Source organism: Sturnira hondurensis, unplaced genomic scaffold (genome assembly GCF_014824575.4).
Source record: "Sturnira hondurensis isolate 20B ecotype Veracruz unplaced genomic scaffold, ASM1482457v3 Scaffold0002840, whole genome shotgun sequence".
In the NCBI taxonomy this organism is placed as follows: domain Eukaryota; kingdom Metazoa; phylum Chordata; class Mammalia; order Chiroptera; family Phyllostomidae; genus Sturnira; species Sturnira hondurensis.
This window is the reverse complement of record NW_028075471.1, coordinates 26,318,563-26,339,726: the sequence shown is the minus strand read 5'-3', so window position 1 is coordinate 26,339,726 and position 21,164 is coordinate 26,318,563. Positions and strand designations below refer to the sequence as shown.

The 21,164-nt window shown below is 48.3% G+C and overlaps 1 protein-coding gene across 2 annotated transcripts in view; it reads right to left on the bottom strand.

Moving 5' to 3' along the window:
* ELMO1 (engulfment and cell motility 1) overlaps positions 1–21,164 on the bottom strand; it is a 476,071-nt gene that overhangs the window by 318,805 nt on the left and 136,102 nt on the right. For both annotated transcript variants that reach the window (XM_037041133.1, XM_037041135.1), the window contains exon 5: positions 4,032–4,082. In XM_037041133.1, the coding sequence (XP_036897028.1) occupies positions 4,032–4,082 (51 nt within the window). The remainder of the gene's footprint in view (positions 1–4,031; positions 4,083–21,164) is intronic.

Here is a 21,164-nt window from a genome sequence, read left to right as displayed (position 1 = left end):
AAAGCAATAGTAGGTATTTGTTGGCCTTTTCTATTTACAACGTCCACATGGCCAAAATGATGAGCAAGAAGAATTCGGGTCACACATAAAGGGCTCTGAAAATTGAACAGTGTGGAATACTGAAATATTTTTAACATAGAACATTATGACTCATCTCTTATACACTAGGGTGGCCTTATGATATTTGTGTCTATTTAATTAAAAATAATAGCAGCACATGGTATAAAAATATGTAAGTACTACAAGTAGTTATAAAATAAAATACACACAATATTCACCATTGTAAAGTTGTCCCTTGAGAATGAATTTATCCTGTATTCGGCATTTCAAGCACCTCCTCTCCACACACCTAACTGGCTTCGCTCTGTGCAGGAAGAAGGGTCTGCAACCTGCCTTTGCACTTGATACTTGGTGATGTCTGAAGGCAGCACATGCCACACTATTGCTACTGCTAGGCATGGTTCTGTCACTTGGATATGACCTAATGGACTTAACTAGTGTCAACTGACAGTTACCAGGATCCCAGTTTTTGATTGCTAATAATAACGGTGCACACAGCCTTGTGTGGATGGAGGGGGGGGGCGGTGTGTGTCCTGAAGAGTCTGTCTATTGGATAAATCCCCAGCAGTACAACTGTCAGGAAAAGACACATGCACGTTGAACTTGGGAGGAAACAGCTACAATGCCCCTCTAAGAGGCTGTTCCAGTCCATACTCTCAAGACCGTAGCATCTTGCCTCACACCTTTATCACTGAGGAGGGTAGATTTCCATCTCTTTTAGGAGAGAGATTGAGTTTCTTCTTTCATGTATATAGGACAGCTATAGATCTCTCTCTATATATATACCTAGGATCTATAGTATAGACATATATATACATCTATTATCTATAGCTATAGATCTACATATATACTTATATTTATATTTATCCTGGCTTGGCTTGCCAGGATAAATAGATATATAGACAGATAGATCAACAGAGATAGAGAGAGACTGATGTAGAGAAACCTATAGATCATTTTCCCTTATCCATTTCCACCATCCGTTTTGGGTTAAGTTTGCTTATTTATTTATAATCCCTGCAAGCTGAGGAATTAGCCCTCTATTTATCATGTATAATACCAATTGATTTTTGCTATTTTTGCCAACGGTGTGCTGGTTTTGACTCTGCTTCTGGAATTCTTTCCAAACATAAAACTTTATCAACCTTTTTGTCCTTGAGGTTTTGTACTGCACGTGGACAGGCTTCTCATAGGGCAAGACCACAAACAGATTCATTGGGAGGACTTTTTACAACAAAATTTCAGGGAAGTAAGCCCAACGGTCTGGCAACCCCATGTTTCTTCTACTAGCGCAGTAGCCAAATTTTATCTACACTCAGCTCCAGGCGGCCTGTGACCTCTGGGGCCATCTGCACAACTGTTACTGCCAGGCCAGGAGAAGAAAACACCACCTAGCTGCAGCACCAGAAGCTCCCCAAACTCTGTGTGCACACACACATCTCACCCACTTCTGGGCATGCCCATGGCTGTATGTCCGTGATGGTGGGGACACAGGCAGAGATATGATGCCTGAACAACACAGGTGTGCACATGGCCGCTCCAGTGACTGTCTGAGCTGTTCAATGCAAAGGAGGACCATCAGCCGAGTGGAAGGGCTTTTATAAGAGTAACAATGCTGCTCTTTTTTTAGATTTTTTTCTTATCAATCTCCTATTTTGCCAGAAACAATCCAGAAAGGGTTGTCTGTGACAGAGGAAGACAGAAAACATATTCATCAACAAAAATCAACAAAAACGCCACCTTTAACTGAGTGGAGGTAAAACTCAGCACAGCTGCACAGAATCTAAAACAAGAGCAGATGCGTGTGTGTGTGGGTGTGTGTCTGGGTGCATGTATGCATGTAGGGGTGTGTGCACACACGTGGGTGCATGAGCATTCTCATCTGGCTGCAGAGAGAGTTCAGCTACGGTAGATGAGGGGCTGTAAAAGCCCATACAACACCAATGCTGGCTTCTCCAAGCCTCTCTAACACTCCCTAGCAAATTTGATGGAGACCATTTTCGTAAACATATTTTTAGTGCACATGTAGAAAGTGAAAGAGTTAGCATATGCTGAACCATATTTTTCAGTTAAACACAAAATAATGAAACATATAATCTACCAGAAACAAGTGAAGTTTGCAAATCCAAAATATCTGGCTTCCACTGCAATTCCCACATCCAGACACAGCGGCCGGCTCCAGCCGACCGTCAAGCGCTTCCTTCAAACGCAGGTCCCTGAAGGGGACACCACGACCCAGCTTCTCACAAAGGGCCCGGACATCGCGTTCTCAAGTTCCTCTCTGGGTTCCAGTGTGGGGTCCACTGCTCTCTAGAAAATGGGAGCCAGTCTTTTGCAGGTGGACTTCATCTTATAAATCCTCCCTGAGCACGAGCTGTCATATCTGTGCCTCTGCACGCTGGGACCGTGGAGGTCACTGCCTGCACAGGACAAACCCGCTGTGCTGGACAGAGCCACACCATCATCAGTGTACACGCTTCCAGGGTGCCAACTGACTTCCCTCCGCCACATGCCGAGCCTTGTCTCAAGGAGCGGCTCAGCACTGGGGAAATTTTGGTCATAAACACATGGCCATAAAGAGAGAGAGAGAGAGAGAGAACTGACTTCTTTTGGGCCTTCTAGACCTTCTGGCAGAAGGCCTAGATTTAAAAAATAAAAATTAAAAACGAAGCCTACTTCTCCAATGAAACAAAACACGAGACGTGCTCTTTCTGACCAGCAAGCAAAGGAGGAGGCCCAGCAAGATAAATGGGAACTACAAAAACCCAGAGAAACCATGGTCTCTGAAGGTCAAATTAACATTAATTCTTGCTGACTCAAGTGAGAAGACCAGTGCCAAGTCCAACAAAAATGTCTCAGCTCATCATAGAGCCACTGGAAAATGAGTATAAACTGTAATTGCCATGAAGTGGGAAAGAAGGCATGGCAAGAGAGGCCGGCCACGTCCAGCACTGCATGCTGGTGCGCTCATCACTGCGTTCAGGTTCAAGATGTTACTGGGCAGAATGTTCAGGCGTTTTTAAGCCTCTAATATAATTTTCAGCAAGAAGAATTTGTGGTAGTTACAGTACCCACAATTTAATTTTAGCCAGATGCTTTACCCAATTTTCAAATTTATTTTTAGCCCACCACATGGCTTCAGTAGAAACTGAAAATGAGAGTTAGACACAGTTTTCATCACATATGCAGAGTGAAAATAGTAACACTTGGTGTATTTCATGCAGATTATTTTTTAGGAAAGCAAGAAAACGCTCTGTGAAATAATACAGTTTAAACATGCGAACGGCACTACCTAAAGCATCTACAAGCCAGTGAGAAACACGAAGATGAGCCCTGTCGTCACTGGTCGGAACTCTCCCGCCCTCCGTGCGGCAGCTTTCATTCGGAAGATCTCCAAAACATTCAATCCAGAATCAGCCGTCAGTGAGACAGCGTAAGTACCAATATATCTCTCAAGCTACATTTGCATGAACTGTTATAATAACTGACCGGACTGGAAAAATGCTTAAGCCCTCTCTTTCACACATGCACATGGGTGCACACGTACACACACTCACACCTGTACATGCACACACACTGACTTGGTGGGAAATTAACAGGCTGTCTCTGGTTTTGCTTGTTTGTTGTGTGACTTTGCTCTCATGGCGGGAGGCAGGCGTGCGGGCAGGTGGGTAAGACCCATCGGGGGAGCTGAGCCGGCCCAGCCGTGACATGAGAAGTGCGGAGACGACCACCTACCCGACCCGTACAGTCAGTTTACCTGCACTTCACCTGGAGCACAGGCTCTCTCGTCTGTGATGGGAAGTATAGGAAAGCACATTCCTGATGGCCTAGAAGCTGCACGTGAGGACATTCCAGAAACCTCCTATTTTGCACCGAAGTCATTTTCAAATATTAATATCCATAATCACATGAGGAGGGACAGGAGAGCAAAGCGTTCAACAGGAAGCTATAAATGAAGATCAACTTACCGGAGACGTAGTTAATCGAAGGATAGTGCCATTTTTTATTTCATTGCGATTCTGGAAAAGAAAAAAAATCTTTGTAAATCTTCCCATCAAAGCTGGGCACAGAAGAGAACAAGGTGAATATGACTTGGTGGAGACTATATAAGCATCCTTAGGTCTGTTTAGCCTCACTTGAATCATTTTTAATTATTCCTACAAATAACTTTAAACTGGGTACCAGATGTGCTAACTTTATATCAAGTCACAGACAACAGTCGGCACAGAGGAAATGAATATACATCCAAAGAACGGGAACACAGGGTGCAAAATAGCAAAGCAAAAAAGCCATTTTAAAGGTTTTTAAAGAGCTATGACCCAGTAATTCTACTAACATTTACCCAATTGAAAATACATGTGCACACAACAATTGTACCTGAACGTTATAGAGACATTATTCACAATAGCCAAAACGTGGAAACAACCTGCCGGGCATGTGTGCGGCCTGAAGGACGGATGAACACAAAGGGGCAAACCCAGGCAACGGAATGTTACTCAGCCATAAAAGGAAATGAAGTATCGACACATGCTGCTGCGATAGGAAGAACTCTGAAAACAGCCAACTAAGGGACAGAATCCAGGCACAAAGTTGTGTGACTCCACGGATGAACTGTCCAGAATAGACGCACCCACAGAGACAGGAGGCAGGTGAGGGGATTCCAAAGTGGGGGGGGGGGGAATGGAGGGAACGGAGACCGGATGCTAATGCGTGCAGAGTTTCTCTCCTGAGCCATGAAAACACTCTGAAGTGGTCTGTGGTGATGGTTTCACCAATCTAAGAATATACTGACCACCACTGAGTTGCACACTTTAAAAAGGTCAGTATGGGGGAGGGTAGATTATATGTCAACAAAGCTATTTTTTTAAAGGTTATTAAGGTTGGTGTCTTATCATTTATTAGTTCCCACTGGCTGTTGCCTTAAAGGTAAGCACAAAGAGCAGACACGAGCAGATCCCAAATCAGTCCGTCTGCACAGGGCAACCCTCACCTCCAGGTGAGGGTTCCACAGTGCTCAGTTAGAATCATTGGCACTGAAAACAGAATTTTGTAGGCAGTTTTATTTTCTGCCACCAGAGTACGCACCACACTCAGCTTTCAGGAGGTGACCTCATGGGAGCCACACCTCTCCGGGGCCCACCTGGGTGCACCCAGGGGACAACATGCCCCGAGGCTCATTCTCCAGCCTGGTTTAAGACAAGGCACGAGCTAGGATGTGGCAGGTGCACCAGGGAGGTGGGGAATTTCTCAGGATCAGATGCCAGAAACACGGAGAATGCTCGCTGTCTCCCCGAGGCTTCCAGCCAGTACTGTCTCCCAAAGAAAGCCCAACCTGAACATTGTATACCACACCCGTGCAGGCCCGAGAGCCCAACACTGCGGAATCAAGCCCTCCGTGGGTGATGCCAGCCCAAGCCAGAGCACCCTCAGCCAGACACCTTGGGCCGCCCCTTGAGGAAGCCAATGCCGTTATCCACCACCAGAAATGTGCAGGCAAGACCTGGATGGCCACCTGCGGGAAGGCTCGGGGACAACATGGTAAAATGAATTTCAGTCATTTAAAAGAAAGTTTCCTTTCAACTCTGAAAGTCTCACTGTGAGAATTGGAGAGGGAGAGAGCAAATACTAACTGTGGAATAGTAAAGAGGCTAAAATCATAGCATACCTCTTTCTTGCTCGGTTTCTAAATGAACTGAGCAATAGAGTCAGTTGACAGAACTCCATGTATTAGTAATCATGAGGAACGAGGCTTGGGGCAAGAACCAGCAGATGGCTAACTGAACCCTCGGATTAGTTGCCTGTTGAGGTAAGAGCTAAGGGGGTTCCTTCCCAAGAGGAAAAAGGGGACTCAGCCTATTCTTCCCGAACAATCAGTCAAGTAGGGAATAGACCGTGGGGGGGTGAAAAGGCCAGGAGGGCTTAGCAATATAATCTCTCCTCACAGAAATATGGAGTAGGGATGAAGCATTTCTGATAATAGCAATAAACTAACATTTGTTGAAAGGCATTGGGCTTAGGTTTTGTTTTGTTTTTGTAATGCTGACTTAACCATCATAATAACTCTTTCCCCATTTTCAAGGTCAAAAACCAAAGCTGCTGAGAGGGTGGGTTACTTGCACATCACAGGGGCTGAGAGGACCTGACCCTCCCCCACCACACACATGGGCTGCACCCCACTTCCCTGGAAAAGGACCTAGACCTTGCATTTACCCTTGCAAGGGCGAGTTCATTGATTAGTCAACATCCATGAGAGCACAGACAGAATGCGCTGCAGGTTCCCAGGGGTCCCTGTGATGCCATAAGGGTGTGGGGCACTGGGTGGGAGACTGACCGAGATGAAATAAAGCCACTAGCTCCCGAGCTCCCACAGAGACTCCTGCAGTGCTGGCTCCCAGCTTCCTAAGATCCAAGGGCCTTGAGGACTCTGTGCAAAAACCATCTCAGCATTCAAACCTCCGACAGGCAGAGCTGGCTGGGTTCAAATACCTGCTGTGTGTACTCAGCACAAGCTACTTCGTCACCCCGATCCAAGCGTTCTCTTCCCAGTGCCTGGAGAATGCAGTAAGAACTAGACCTGGTGGAGGCTCTGCGCCCACGTGGAAGTGGCTACTGCTCACAAGGCAGCCCCATCCCTGCCACCCCAGCCTTCCCCAGCTACGGTTCATCAGTCTTCTCTCTCTTCCTTTCCCCTGAAATAGTGTCTTTAAATCAGTGTTTTGTATTTTGGAACAAAAAACATAAGTAAAAGAACTATTAGCCCTGGCTGGTATGGCTCAGTAGATTGAGCACCAACCTGCAAACCAAAGGGTCACGGGTTTGATTCCCAGTCAGGGTACAAGCCTGGACTGTGGTCTGGTTCCCCAGTAGGGGGCACTTGAGAGGCAAGCACACACTACTGTTTCTCTCCCTCTCTTCCTCCCTTCCCTTCTGTCTAAAAATACATAAATAAAATCGTTTTTAAAAAGAACTACTAATGTAGACATTAATAACTTTAAGGTCCTCATGGAAAGGCAGACCAGAATTGAAGAGGGAAGCCACGGTGGCCCATCAGGAAGGTCAATGGGATCTGTGATCAGGGCTGATGACAGCTCTGTCACTGAGGAATGGCTGACTTGGAGCAGAAACTCAGTTAATGCAGGAAAAGCCCTGCACTTGCTTCGATTTCACCAACTTCACGTGGGCAGAGCAGAGCATCACTTCAGAGGAGGGTCTCCGGTTAGCGAAGGCAGGCTGGGTTTGACCCATTCTCACCTGGGGAGTCTGGGACGGGTGACATCACTGTGCACCCCCTTCCTTTTGTGCCAAATGGGGAGAGTGCCCGTCCCCTCAGGGTGTTCCAAGGACTGAATGACATCATCCATTTACAGTGCTTGGAACAGAGTCTGGCCCGTTGCAAATGCTCCGAAAAATTAAAAATAAGGAAGTCAGCTGTTCATTATTCAGCACAGAAATAACATCCCAAACGTACATTGCTGCGGACTCTTGCTTTTAGTTAGCCTCTACGTGGGATCTGGTCCATAAAAAGCAACAGCGTGATCCATGTCATCCTAAGTATAAGACTAACGTCATTGGCTCGTTCCCAGAACGGAACAGTAGCAAAGGGGCACCTCTTCACTCAGCAGACCGGCAGGGCCAAGGAGGAGTTCTGGCAACCTGGCCCCCACGCCTCTCTTCCACTCAGGCCCCTGTGCCTATGATTTGACTTATCTTGTTCCCTGGCTGTCTCCCTCCGCCCTCAGAGCGTCACCTCCATAAAAGGAGACACCTCCATAAAAGGAGACAGTTTACCTCGACTATACGGCTCCTTTCTAGAACAGTAAATATCTGTGGCCTGGCACACACTGTGGGTGCTGAATAAATATATGTTGAATAAACGACAAGCCCAACTTCATGCCTGGCCATAGATGAGACACTGGGGCAGACACAAAGTAAGTAAGTCTTAACTCCTGTCTTCTGGGGGTTCACTCATGGGAGAGAGACTGGCATGTACTGATCACACCTGCCCCACGGAAGAGTGGTGGGCGGCCCCCAGTGTGGGACCGGCACTGCGTAGGCACCAGCGAGGGACTGGAGGGGGGGCCTCTGGAGGCGGCGATGCCGGAGAGGGTCCTTGCTCTACGCGAGGGTTTCCCAGGCGGGGAAAGGAAACAGCACATCTGGACCCAACACCCTCACGGAACAGAGCGAAGTCCGGAGTGACCCTGCAGCCTGGGGCACACAGCAAAGGGAGCGACGTGACACAAAAAGGCAGACAGACCGACCTCCGCCATTTAAAGAGAGAGGAGCAGGAGGGTACGTGGGGCGAGCTTCCAGCTCAGATTTGCCATCAGTGATGTGTCCTCTCACGGAAGGGGCTGGCTTGGCAGGAAGGCAGCTACATCTGCGCTTGATGCTTTGGGTCTGTAAGTACTCGAAAGAATTGCAGTTCTCATGGCTTAGGAACAAGGCTCGTGTGTCCCTCTTCCTTGGAAAGGAGCATCACACATCTGAGCTGAGAGGAAACGACTCCTCCCCCGCAGTCAGCTGATGCCGAGAACCCAAGCCTTACTGTCCACAGTCACGGGACCTCGGGCACCTCTTCACCCTCTTCCGCTGCCTCCCTTTACCCTTCCAGGGTCTCCTGGGTAAGCAAATGGCATGACTGCCCATCAGAGAAACTTCCTGAAAGACTCCTACGCTCTCGTTTCCAAAGCACCAACCGCTTTCCCTCGAAGATTCTTTGAGTCCCTTGATCTGAAATTCTCCGCTGCCCACACCAATCCCCGACTGTTGTAGCAGGGCCCATAGTGCTGTGAAAGACCAGCCCAAACCCACCTCTCAGTTTTCGGGAAATCCCGGTCTGACCCCCCGTGGTGCTCTTTCCAGGTGTCAGCTGGACTAGGCTGCCATCCCTACCACTCAATCGAACACGGATCCCGGCGGTCCTAGGAAGGTATTTGCAGACGTGATTTAGGCCCAGAATCAGTTAACTTTATGTAGAAGAGATTCTCTTAGATGACCTGGGTGGCCTGATTCCATACATGCAAAGGAATTAAAGGCAGAGCTGAGGGTTCCCTGAGCAGGAAGAAGTGCTACTGGCGGGGAGCAGACCCAGCTCCCAGCCCGGAGCCCCGGCCTGCTCTCCCTCACAGCCCACCCTGAGGGTGTGGGATTTGCCGGGCCAGTCCCACAACCGTGCAAGCCAATTCACTGCAGCAAGTCTCTCTGCATACATCTCCGACTGATTCTGCATCTCTAGCTGACCCACCGAGATGCGGCTACAGCTGAACACTGTGTAGTCCCGTCACCACCACAAGCAACACACTGGCCGGCTCCCTCCTGTCAACCCACTGTGCTGGTGATGGCCAGGGAGCAGTTTGCACAGGGCCACCCAGCCGTGATGACCTCAGCCAGGGTCGCCTTTCTCTGGCTAGACAAGAATACCACTAAGTGACACAGAAAAGCATGTGGGGAAGGAAAGGAACCAATGAGAGCACCCCTCAACAGAGATGGGAATTCTGCAAACACAAAGAATATATCTGTCAACTCACAGCCCCAAGAAACTGCCCCGAGCTTCTCTCTGGGAAATCTGTCTGTAATCCTTCCATTGTGACGTGGTCTTCATTTTATTTTCGGAATTGCCACGCTGTGTATCAAAATGCAGATGTCGGGGGCTCTACCCCCAGAGCCATTGACTCAGGAGACTGGGAAGCTGCATTTTCACTATGAGCTCAATAAAGTTTTGACCACCTCAATCTAACTCATGAGACTGCCCAGCCCTGTGAGAAGAAGGCTCTGAATTGCCACATAACAAAAGCTGAAGCGAATGAGACAAAATCGCAGTGAGATACCACCTCACACCTGTCGGAATGGTTGTCATCAATAAATCAACAAGCAACAAGCGCTGGTGAGTAGGTGGTGAGAAGGGAACCCCTGGGCACTGTTGGTGGGAATGCAGACTGCGGCAGACACTGTGGAAAAGAGCATGGGAATACCTCAGAGAATTAAAAATGGATCTGCCTTATAACCTAGTGATTCCACTTTGGGAAATACATCGGAAAGAACCCAAAACACCTGATTGAAAGTCTATATGCACCCCTACGTTCACTGCAGTGCTACTCACAACAGCCGAGATGTGGATACAGCCCACGTGCCCATCAGTAGATGCGTGGATAAAAAGGCTGTAGTACACTGACACAGTGGAGTAGTACTGAGACAGGAAAAGGAAGGAAATCTTACCCTTCGCAACAGCATGGATGGACTTGGAAAGTGCTATGCTAAGTGAGGTAAGCCAGTCAGAGAAAGACAAGTGCCGTATGATTTCACTCATGTGTGGAATCTAATGAATGAAAGAAACGAACAAACAAAATAGAAACAGACTCATCGATACCGAGAACAGACTGACAACCGTCAGAAGGGTGATGCAGGGCTGGGTGAAAAAGGTGAAAGGATTAAGCAAAGTAAATAAATAAACAGTAATTTTAAAAAACCTCACAGACACAGACAACAGCACGGTGATGCCCAGAGGGAAGGGGGTGGGGGAGGTAGCAGAGGGTGAAGGGGGACAGATGGTGACGGAAGGAGACTGGACTTGGGGGGGTGAACACACAGTACACTGTACAGGTGATGTACTACAGCACTCTCCTACTCCTGAAACCTGTAGAATTTTATCAACCAATGTCACCCCAACCAACTCAATGAAAATGTGAATGAATGACTGGGAGAGAGCAGCAGAAAGAACAGCTCTCTAGGGAAGGGTGCTGACAGCTGACACTGAGTGGAGGCAGCTACAGCCCACTGCCGTGTCCCTCATACCCAGCAGTGCCAGGCTGTGCCAGCCCCTGACTGTCACCGGCGTCTCGCTAGGGCGCCTCTGTGCTTCTCCACAGAGGGTGCTCAGAGACTCGGGCCTCTGTGTGGACTGGCTAACGAGCTCATGCAGAAAACTGTCATTGTTGTCACACTTGTCCTCTGAAATGTCTCTGCCTCAGTACGCCAACTTTCTATTCAGCCAGACAGATGAAGAACAACTTCCTGGTCAAAAACTCTGATTCTACTCCTCTTCCTATTATTTCAGCAAGGAAACAGAAAGTTGGGGGTGGGACACGTGTGACCCCACAATCAGGCCCCTGCAGGGCAGGCTGCTCCAGGGATTTCCCCAGCTCTTTCTCTCCCCCCCTCCCTGCCCCCACCCCATTCATCCCCCACCTCAGACGTAATGACATCATTACTTCAGACGTATTTCTACAAAGTAATGTTCACTGCTCTTCACCTCCAGTGCTCAGTCATCACCGAGACCAATTTTGCACAGACACCTGGTCCCGTGTGTCCTCTGTGTCCACCTGGGTGATCTTCAAATCTCCGAGCTCAAGGAAGTAACTGGAGACAGTATATGATGCGCCGGTTGCTAGGTTACCGAGCAAAGCCTCCAGACAGAGGACTAATGTTGGAGAAGGGATACTAGAAACACCCAAAAATAAAATCTGAACCCCCAAAGCCAGCAGAAAGGGAGTGCAAGGCGGGGTGAGGAAGAGGAATATGGAAGAAAGGGCGGCAGACTGCGGTAACTGAACATTTCCCAGGGGTCATATTCTGGCCTTCCCCAGGGTCATGTCCCAGCACGGCCCCCTACAGCTTCAGCAGCTCGTCTCCAGCCACTCATTGAAGGACTTGGGTTTGACTCCGTTTCCACACCTTTTTCTTGCTCCTCCCTCTATTCTCCTCTCAGTGGTTGTTTCTCTTAAGTCATTTTACTTGTCACAGCACTAGATACCGTTAACACAACTCCCAACACCGAGAGAAGAATGACCAAGACAAGTATTAAGTAAGATGCCTGCTGACTACCTATTTGTGGGGGGTGAACACAGATCGGGAAGGAGGAGGGCCTGTCCCACGTGGAAGGTCTGCTGTCTTTCTATCAGGGAAGGCCTGGGGAAAGGCATGGAGGGATGTGAGCAGGCAGCCCCAGGGACACAGTGAGCCCGAGGGGACCAGTGAGGAGGATTCCTGTCCCCCTCAGCATTTTAAACCACTTGCAGAACATAAAGGACAGTAGGTTTAAGAACATATTTATCTTAAAGGAACATGAATTGTTAGGTGTTCACTGCTGCTAAAAAAAGGGGGGGGGACCCATTTAGAAAGGCAGGAAAGTTGCTGCTTCCCCAGCAACTGAAAGCTTGGCTCAAGCCTTGCTCATGTCTTTCTAAGACCCTGGGATAAGAACTGACTGCGTCCAACTCCTTAAGAAGTAATGGAAGGTCATTATTTAGGTGTGAGTCTTGAACTTGACCTTGAAGTCCAAAGACCCAGAGCCCCAGAGTGCAGCCGCTAAGGGGGACAGCAGTAGCCACCTAGGCAGTGGGCCAGCACCAGCAAAGGCACAGTGTGCCCACTGGAGGCTGAGGACCAGGATTCATCACTGTCCTCATCACTTGTCAACATCACTTGCTGCTGGCACTGTCCTGGGAGAACAGTGGGAAGGTGGGGGCGATGGGCCAGCAGGGGTCTGGGAGTCAGGGAGGCACAGTGGACTGGAAGGGGGGAAGCCCCAGGTGGGACCTGGGCCAACTCACCTGCCGTGCAACCCTGGGCAATTTGCTTCACTTCCCTCATCAACAGAGCAGAGGCGATGGGCCCAGTGTCTGGGGTCACTGTAACACTCAGTAAAAGATGCAGAGGAAACGCTTAAGGCTTTTGAGCAAGACTGCTGATCTGAGGAAAGGGCTGTTCCGGAGAAATGAATCCGACGGCACCAGGGACTTGAAGCAGAAAGGGAGCAAGCTAAGGAGGTGGGGGCGAGTGATGAAGGACCCCCACCACCACCACCGCTGGTCCCTCCCAGCACCTGGGCGCATGTCCCCCCCAAGTCGGACTGCTGCTCCAGCCCTCAAGGGCTGGCTCTGAGCACCTCCAGGCTCCAGGTTAACAATCCAACAAACAAACACGAGACCTGAAAAGTTCATAGAGTCCTTTCTGTGACAAGAATATATATGCCTTTCCTCCCAGACATCATTTGAAAGAGAATAAACAGGGATGAATTTTGGGTGGGTTATTTCATAAGCCTTAAAAGTGTTCCAAATCAAATTGTGTGCATTTTCCTCTCTGGAACCATCAGAGATGAAGACACTTGACAGATGATGTCCATTGCAGCAGCCTTTTTGAAACGGAGACAAAAACTAACAGAAAGCCCAAATCTGTCTTTCTCTCCCTCTTTCTTCCTTTCCTTCCTTCCTTCCTTCCGTCCATTCATTCGTTCGTTCATTCATTCATTCATTCATTCTCCCTTAAGTCAAAACCAATCACCCTCCACCCTCCGGCCTAGTCTAGAATAACGACAGAGTGGCCCTGCTGCATTCTCCCTTTGCCATCTGGGAGAATGCTGCGCTTCCCCAGTAGAGGGCGCTGAAGTGACCCTGCTTGTTGGACCAGCTCTGTCATTACTGTTCAATGTGGAAGTTCTCAGGACTCTGGCCCCCTCGGGCCCCACCTGTCCCACCAGAGGCCATGTCCTATCAGAGGCCACTTCTGAGCAGTGCCGCAACCTTCCAGCACAGGCCTATGTTATTCCCTGACGGGGTGACATCCCCGGGCAGCCATGCGCCCTTTCAGGAGCCTTGGGGGAGACAGTGCCCACTCTTAAACTGCCTGCTCCTCCCCAGACCCAAGGCTTACCTGGCCGCCATGCCTCCTTCTTTTACCCCTTCTTCGCAGTTAGTTGGTTTCTCTAGATTAAAGTTTTAATTTATAATTAAATGGTACCTTTTGGTCGACTGGAGATCAAACCCACAGCCTAGGTATGTGCCCTGACCTGAATCGAACCCACCACCTTTGGGTGTATGGGGATGCTCCAGCCAACTGCACCACCCCACCTGGGCCTCTTTAAATCTCCCCTGTTCAAATAATGGCACGGTTCCTCTACTCTGACGGCCCTCAGTAATACAGCAAGTCTTCCATATGCCCCCCCAAAATGAAGGAAAGTTTATACAGATGCGGTAAAGCAGGCTGATGACATACACCCACCGTATTTTTCAGACTATAAGACGCAAATTTGGGAGGAGAAGGGGGTGCGTCTTATAGTCCAAATGTAGCTTTACATTTACATTGATGAAATAATATTTTATGTTATTAAATATTTTACCACATTTTTGCTTCAAAATTTTTTCCCTATTTTCCTCCTCTGAAACCTAAGCATGTCTTACAGTCTGAAAAATACGGTAAGACAGGCATGAAAGTGCTGGTATCAAAGCATGTTTAATGATATGAGAACATGTCACATTTGTGAAGTGAAAAATGCTGGTTGCAAAACAGGATTGTGGTGGGGTCACGGGGATGTCAAGTACAGCCCAGGGAACGCAGCCAATAATATTTATATAACGAGCTATGGTGCCAGGTGGGCACTGGAAATATTTGGGGGAATGACTCATTGCATAAATGTCCGATCACTGTGTCACACACCTGAGACTAATATAATATTGCTGGCTATAGTTGGAAAATACTATTAAAACCAACAAACAAAACCAAAAGCGTTGCAGTGTGAGTCCAAACTGATGGAATATAAAGGGTGCATGTGTGTGTGTGTGTGTGTGTGTATAAAAACACTGAAGGCCAGGTGGATGATCACATGAACAATGCTCTTCACCTGCAACATGTTTTAAAAAAAAGGAAAGAAAGCAGGGAACATGCCTGACACTGTGAGTACCCAGCTGGCCCACCAGCTAACGCGGACTGTTCATGTTTCTAGGGGAGAAGAGAGCCCCCTGGTTTGACAGAAGGGATCTGTCTGAGCTGGGGAGGGCCGTATGCAGCAGGCCTTCCCCTGTGGGCCAGTTTTCTCATTCTTTTGAGGTATAAGCTTGACTGTCGGCCCCTCTCCCTGCCATCAGTTCTAACCTACCCCCCAATGAAAGCACATGTGCAAATGTTTAAACCTGGGTTGTGCCCAGCAGCTTACAGCCTGTGGTTCCCAGAAATCCACAAAGGGCTGGAGAAGAGAGCTGCACTCAGAGCAAAGAAGTTCCTGCTCGCCAAAACCAGCTTTCATGGCCGCTGCAGTGGCACTGGCATCGGCAGGGACCTGAGCACACTGCTACAGCTGGGCCACAGCGGCTGCACAGCCTCTTCTAGGCAACACCAACAGGCTAGGGAGGGAGGGAGAGGTGTAACCCTGCAGAGTGGAGGGCTATGGGACCAAGCTGGGTGGACATGCCAGAGAAGCAGGAATGACCAAGCTGGCTGTCTGGCTCCAAAGAGACAGCGTGGTGTCACAGAGCATCCAGAACACACCTGCTGTGGTGTGGGCCACCCAGCCACTGGTATCGGACAGGCCCAATTCAACTCCTGGCTTCACCACTAACAGCTTTGTCACCTGGGCAATGAGCACAGCACCTGGCACACAGCAGGTGCTTGGTGACTATTCAGTAAGTGAAGGCATGCATGAGCCAACCCCTCTGGGTCTGCGTCACTGCTACATGAAGACAGGCACACGGAGACCGTACATCATGAGGACTTAACTATACAGTGCTTGTAAAGCCTGTGCCCGGCCCGTGAAAAGGACTCACGGCACCACCCGTGGAGAAGAGGCAGCTTCAGTGCTGGGTACAAGAAACACAGAAAACCTGCCTCGCTAAGAAAGGGGAAAGGAATCTCAGCCACAGAAGCTCAGGCCAGGCCATTCTGTTCCCATCAGTCAGGACTGTCTGTCCCTTCTTCTTTCCCCGGGTCGTGAGTGTTTTGGCAGTCTTGGAAGCCCATGGAGCTCTTCTCTGAAAAATGTTTTGAAATGTATAAAATAAAATACACAAGCTTGCCTAGACACCAACAATTACCCAGATACTTTAAAAATCCTATCACAGTGAGATACATGCTGCTTCAGCAGTGCAGGTATGAGCAAACTTCTTCCAGAGGGAGCCAGGTATGTTAACAGTCAGAGCGCTGCAGCCCAGAAGGTCTCCACTGCAGCTGCATGACACATGGGCATGGCCGCGCCCCCATCAACATTACTTACAAAACCCAGCGGCAGCCTGGCCTCAGCCCACAGGCTGACCCCTGCATTAATGCACAGAATGACAAGACCCATCATAAGGTCTAATAACCACCGTAACTTCCAGTGCAGTGTAATGGTTTCAAATGACATTCAGTGACAGTAATAAAGGCAAAGGACTACGATGCCCACTGGTGACATCGACACAGACACTACTCACACGTGGCTGTTGTCCCCACGTGTCATTGAAGTGATGCAAAATGTGCATTTTCCTACAGATATACAGGTGCAGGACCTCAGGTCAAAAAGTAGGTTTGCACCATTATTAGAAGGAAATCCAAATTCTACGGTGGTTTCAAAGCCCCAGCCTAAAGCAACCCCAGCCACCTCCCAGCCATCCTATCTGCCCCTCCTCCCACCTCGGTTCAGTACCCCGTTTCCATTGGTTCCCCGTCACACCAAACATGTCCTGTGTTGGGGCTTTCATATCGGCTATTCCTTTCCCTGCAGTGCTAGCATCTGCCTCCTTGTTACACTCAAGTCTTAGCTCTAATGTCACCTCTTTGGAGAGACAGTCCTTGATGCCATACAGAGCTCTCGGCCAACGGATATCTGGGGCCTTGTAGACAGGGACAGATGGTCTCCGGGCAGCCACGGCCCCAAGGTGAAGACCAGCACCCAGACATGACCTCAGGGAGCACAAATCCAAAGAGCAGAATGACTACCTGAGACCTGAGGTCCAGTCTGTTTCCCGGAGCTCGCATAGTTGAAGGAATACGGGCCGTAAGTCCCTGATTCTGAAAACCATAGGCCCCCTCCTATCGCCTTATTTCATTTACGTCTGGTTATGTGTAAACCTGAACCAGGCCAAGTCACATTTCTGACCTGTTCTTGAACCTCTGTTCTATGGTTTGCCCGGCCTGCTAAACCTCAACAGCAACGCCTGCCCCACTCCACCTCCGAGTTGTATCATGTTACTCTCCTTATCTCCTTTGTGGCACTCACCCCAATCTGAAAGTAAGTACCTAGTTCATTTTTTTACATTTCCTGTCTATCCCCACAGCCACGAGAATAAATGCATGCCAAGAGTGAGCGTCTTCACACTGTGTTCATCAGCTATGCCGAAGAATGTCTGCTATATAACATGTGCTCAGAAAGGACTTCTTGAATGAACTGAATCAATATGTGGATCATAATTTGGCCTGAAGCAACAGCCACAGTATATGTGTAAACTAAAGCTAACTGGACACTCATGCCTTCAAAGGTACAACCACAGGCCCTCCCATTCCCCCACAGTACAGACAAACCACAGGGCATTTTTCCTTTCCTTCTCTATCCTACAACCTTCGGTCAATCACTGGGTATTCATTTCATGCCTACAGGTATCATTCAGCATTTTCTTTTTAGAATTGAGATATGCTTGCTCGTGTTCCATTATCGATCCACACTCCCCAGGATGTGAAAATGGAAAGGAAGCCCACGACACCCACCTCTCCTAAGCCACGGACTCAGGCTGTCCTAACGCAGAAGCCAAGTCACAGCCAGCCCCAGGCTCCCAAGACCGTGCAGAACCAGCCCCGGAAACTCACCAGTTCCAGCCCTAAGGGGAAGGGCTCTGCTCTGAGAAGGGGCTGGACAGAAGCCCTAAAAGAACAGGGCTCCTCGCTGGCAGTGGAACCTCCCAGCAGCACCCATGAGCGGAAGACTGGGCTCCCCACTGAAGGCTCCTCCCTCTGTTCCCGCTCCTCTCTCTCCATGCACAAAGAGGAGAGGGAAAGTCTGAACAGACTTTTCCAGAGGAGTGAGTAGGGATGACGGAGGTAAGAGAAGAAATTAAACAGGCCGACCTTTGAAAGTATTAAAAACTCGTCACCTGCCTCTGAGCTTTCTCATCCTTTTCACTGGAGCACGCACACCGAACCAGGATGTCCAGGCCTTGTCTCCAGAGGATGCCCTGCTGCGGACACCTACCCTACAGGCTAAGCAGTAGCAAAGCAGTGAGCAATGTAAAGGCCAGTCTAACTCAATGAGGAGGGCTGTGCTCCTCAAGAGCTGACCCTAATTAACTGCCCGGGAAGGCATTTCTTTTACAGACTTAGCCTCTGCCATAGACGAGTTTCTAGGTACATTGTGTGTGGGCCTGGGCCAGTAAAACCACTTTGAAAAGCAGTTGGGCAATATCTAGTCAACTTTTTTGTATTTTTAAAGTGAATGGCAATGCCTTTTAAATTTATTTTTTTTTGACAGTGCCTTTAGAGATGCAATTTGAACATGTGTTTTTTAAAATAACAATCCACAAGCTTTGGTATTTTATTCACTTACATTTTAAAAGATTCTACTTATTTATTTTTAGAGATAGGGGAAGGGAGGGAGAAAGAGAAGGTGAGAAACACTGATTGGTGGCCTCTTATATACACAAAACCCACAACCCAGGCAGGTTCCTTAACCAGGAATAGAACTGGTGACCTTTTGGTTTGTGGAACGACACCCAGCCAACTTAGCCACACCAGTCAGGGCTCGAGCTTTGGTGTTTTAAATGTCGCCTGTTAAACATCTCCTACCTAATCTCACCATTTCAGAATACTGTGATACCCCGTTGGTACATGACCAAGTTGGGCCAAAGGTGATTATTACTGTCTAAATCAGGAAGCCAGTCCATAGCCCCACTGAGGGCTGGGACTCCGATGTTCTGACTCCTCCAAAGCCCCCTCATTAGGGGATGCTGAAAGGGAACCTGTATAATGAGGCAGACAGGAAACTTTCAGGTTACGGATGGCCTTGACTTTAAGCACGGCTGAAAGCCAAGGATAAGAATCCTGTGGAGAAGGACACATCCTCTGCATTCTGTTGCACGGAAACTGTCCAGTGGGGCCACGCGAATGCACGTACAAGGTACGCACGGGAGCACTATTGCCGGGGCTGGGCACGCCCCTGCCTACCAGTGGGGACAACGGAGAAACCAACGGTCTTTTCCTTATGCCATGGGGCCTTACACATAATCCATCTAAAAACGTAACTTTGAATGAAAAATTAAATTGTGAAAGGTTACCTACAGTATGATAGCGATGACTTAAATGAAATAAGTGGAAAAAGCTTTTCCACTTAAGTGGAAAAGCTATAAACTATTCATGAGAATAATATACATCCATTTCAGGCAAACATTTGCTTCTGGGAAGGAAGAAATCAATAGAAGGGGCGGAGAAATGATCCAGTCGGACTTCGGCGGGACTTGCGCACTGGTAGAGAGATGATGTAAAGTAGCAGGCAAAACATTAACATCTATTAACCCCAGGTGATTGGGTCTAGGGGTGTCATTTTGACCATGTTCTGTTCTTTTTTTTATGCTTGAACTATTTCATGATTAAAACATTTTAAACTACTATTCAAACGAATTCTGCTGTCAAAAACAGCATCACCAGTGCAAAACTCATCTGTCTGCATCAAAAGCGGTGGTTGGCTACCTCACATCTGTGAATTACTTGGTAATGAGGGAACAATTAACGATAAACATATACTTAAAACCCATGTGCTGACTATAAATTAGCCCTGCACAATCCTGCCCTTCTTTCCCCGCCAACAGTTACATTCTTAAAACAACCAAAATGAAGTCTTTTTTAAAAAAGTGCCTATTAGTCAAGGCAGTGGTTTTCAAACAATGGAGTTCTTTTGTTCTAGAGAGGGAAAAAATCCCTCAGAGGGTGCCTCAGAGCCTAAAATAGACAAAGCAGTATTGTATTAATATGAATATGCTTTATGGGCTTAGGTTTGTAAATATATAGTTTATTAAAACAATCAGCAGCAATAATGAGGCCTCCTAGTAACCTAAAAACTCCATATCTGGAATTACGGATGATCATTACAATAACATAAGAAGCTTCTACATTCACTTTGGTTTTGCGCCTTGCCATCTCCCTCTGTGTGGGGAAAATCTAGAGACATTCGCACCGTGTGCCAGTTTTCAGTTGCGGCTGCGTCACAAAGGGCCACCACCCAGGGAGCTTAGAACAACAGGAATGTGCGACATGGCCACTTCCACGGGTCAGGAGTCTGGCAGGTTCAGCTGGGCCCTCTGCTCAAGCTTCCCAGGGCTGTCAGGTAGCTGCCTCCTCATGTAGAGGCCTCCTCCAAGTTCATTCCAGCTGCCGGCCAACCCATTTCCTGTGGTTGTACATGACTGAGGCCCCTCTTCCCATGTTATCTTAGTGAGCGAGCCACTGACCAGGGACCCCCGGGCTCTTCACTCACTCTGCAGCTCCCCTCCCACCAAAACTTGGTGATCTCTTTGTTCTCAAGGCCAGTGGAAGGACAGCTTCTCTTCACTGCTTCTCTTTCTCTGAAAAGCCCACCTGATTAACTCAGGCCCCCCCCAGGAGAGGGCTCCTTTGATTAACCCAAGGTCAACCTTAACTGCATCTGCAAATCCCTTGGACATACAACAGGACAGGGTCACAGGAGTGATATCCCACCACAGCCACAGGTCCAGACTCCCCTCAAGGGGAGAGGGTAACAGTGGGCCTGGGACAAACACCAGGCGTGACAACTTGCGAGGCCATTTGGAATTCCACCCACCGCATGTGGCATATTGCTGTCACAGGCGACTGTTTTAAGGGCTTATCTTGAAGTCTTTGTAGTTTCTCCAGATGCTTGGAAAGGTATCATTCAAAATACTTTTTCTTAGTGAAGGGATTAAACAAAGGGAAAAAAACACTCAAAGACAAAGACAAAGACAACAGTGTGGTGGTTATCAGAGGGAAGGGGGTGGGGGAGGTAGAAGAAGGTGAAGAGGAATAAATGGTGATGGAAGGAGACTTGACTTGGGGGGTGAACACACAACACAGTGCACAGACGATGCATTATAGAACTGTATCTCTGAAACCTATATAATTTTATTAACCAATGTCACCCCAATAAATTCAATTAAAAAGTAAAACACTTTTTTTCCCCAAATTCGTATACCTAATACCTAATCTCAACTTTTACTCCTTATCATGAATATTGGAAGTCGGGCAGAAAGCACCCAAAAATTATAGAAAGAAACAAAATTAGGTTCTCCCCCGTGTTTGGACACCTGACATGCTCCCAAGCCAAGAAGCCTGAGTGCTCCGTGATGTGGATGAGCCAGCACACAGGTGTGGCAGCGGGG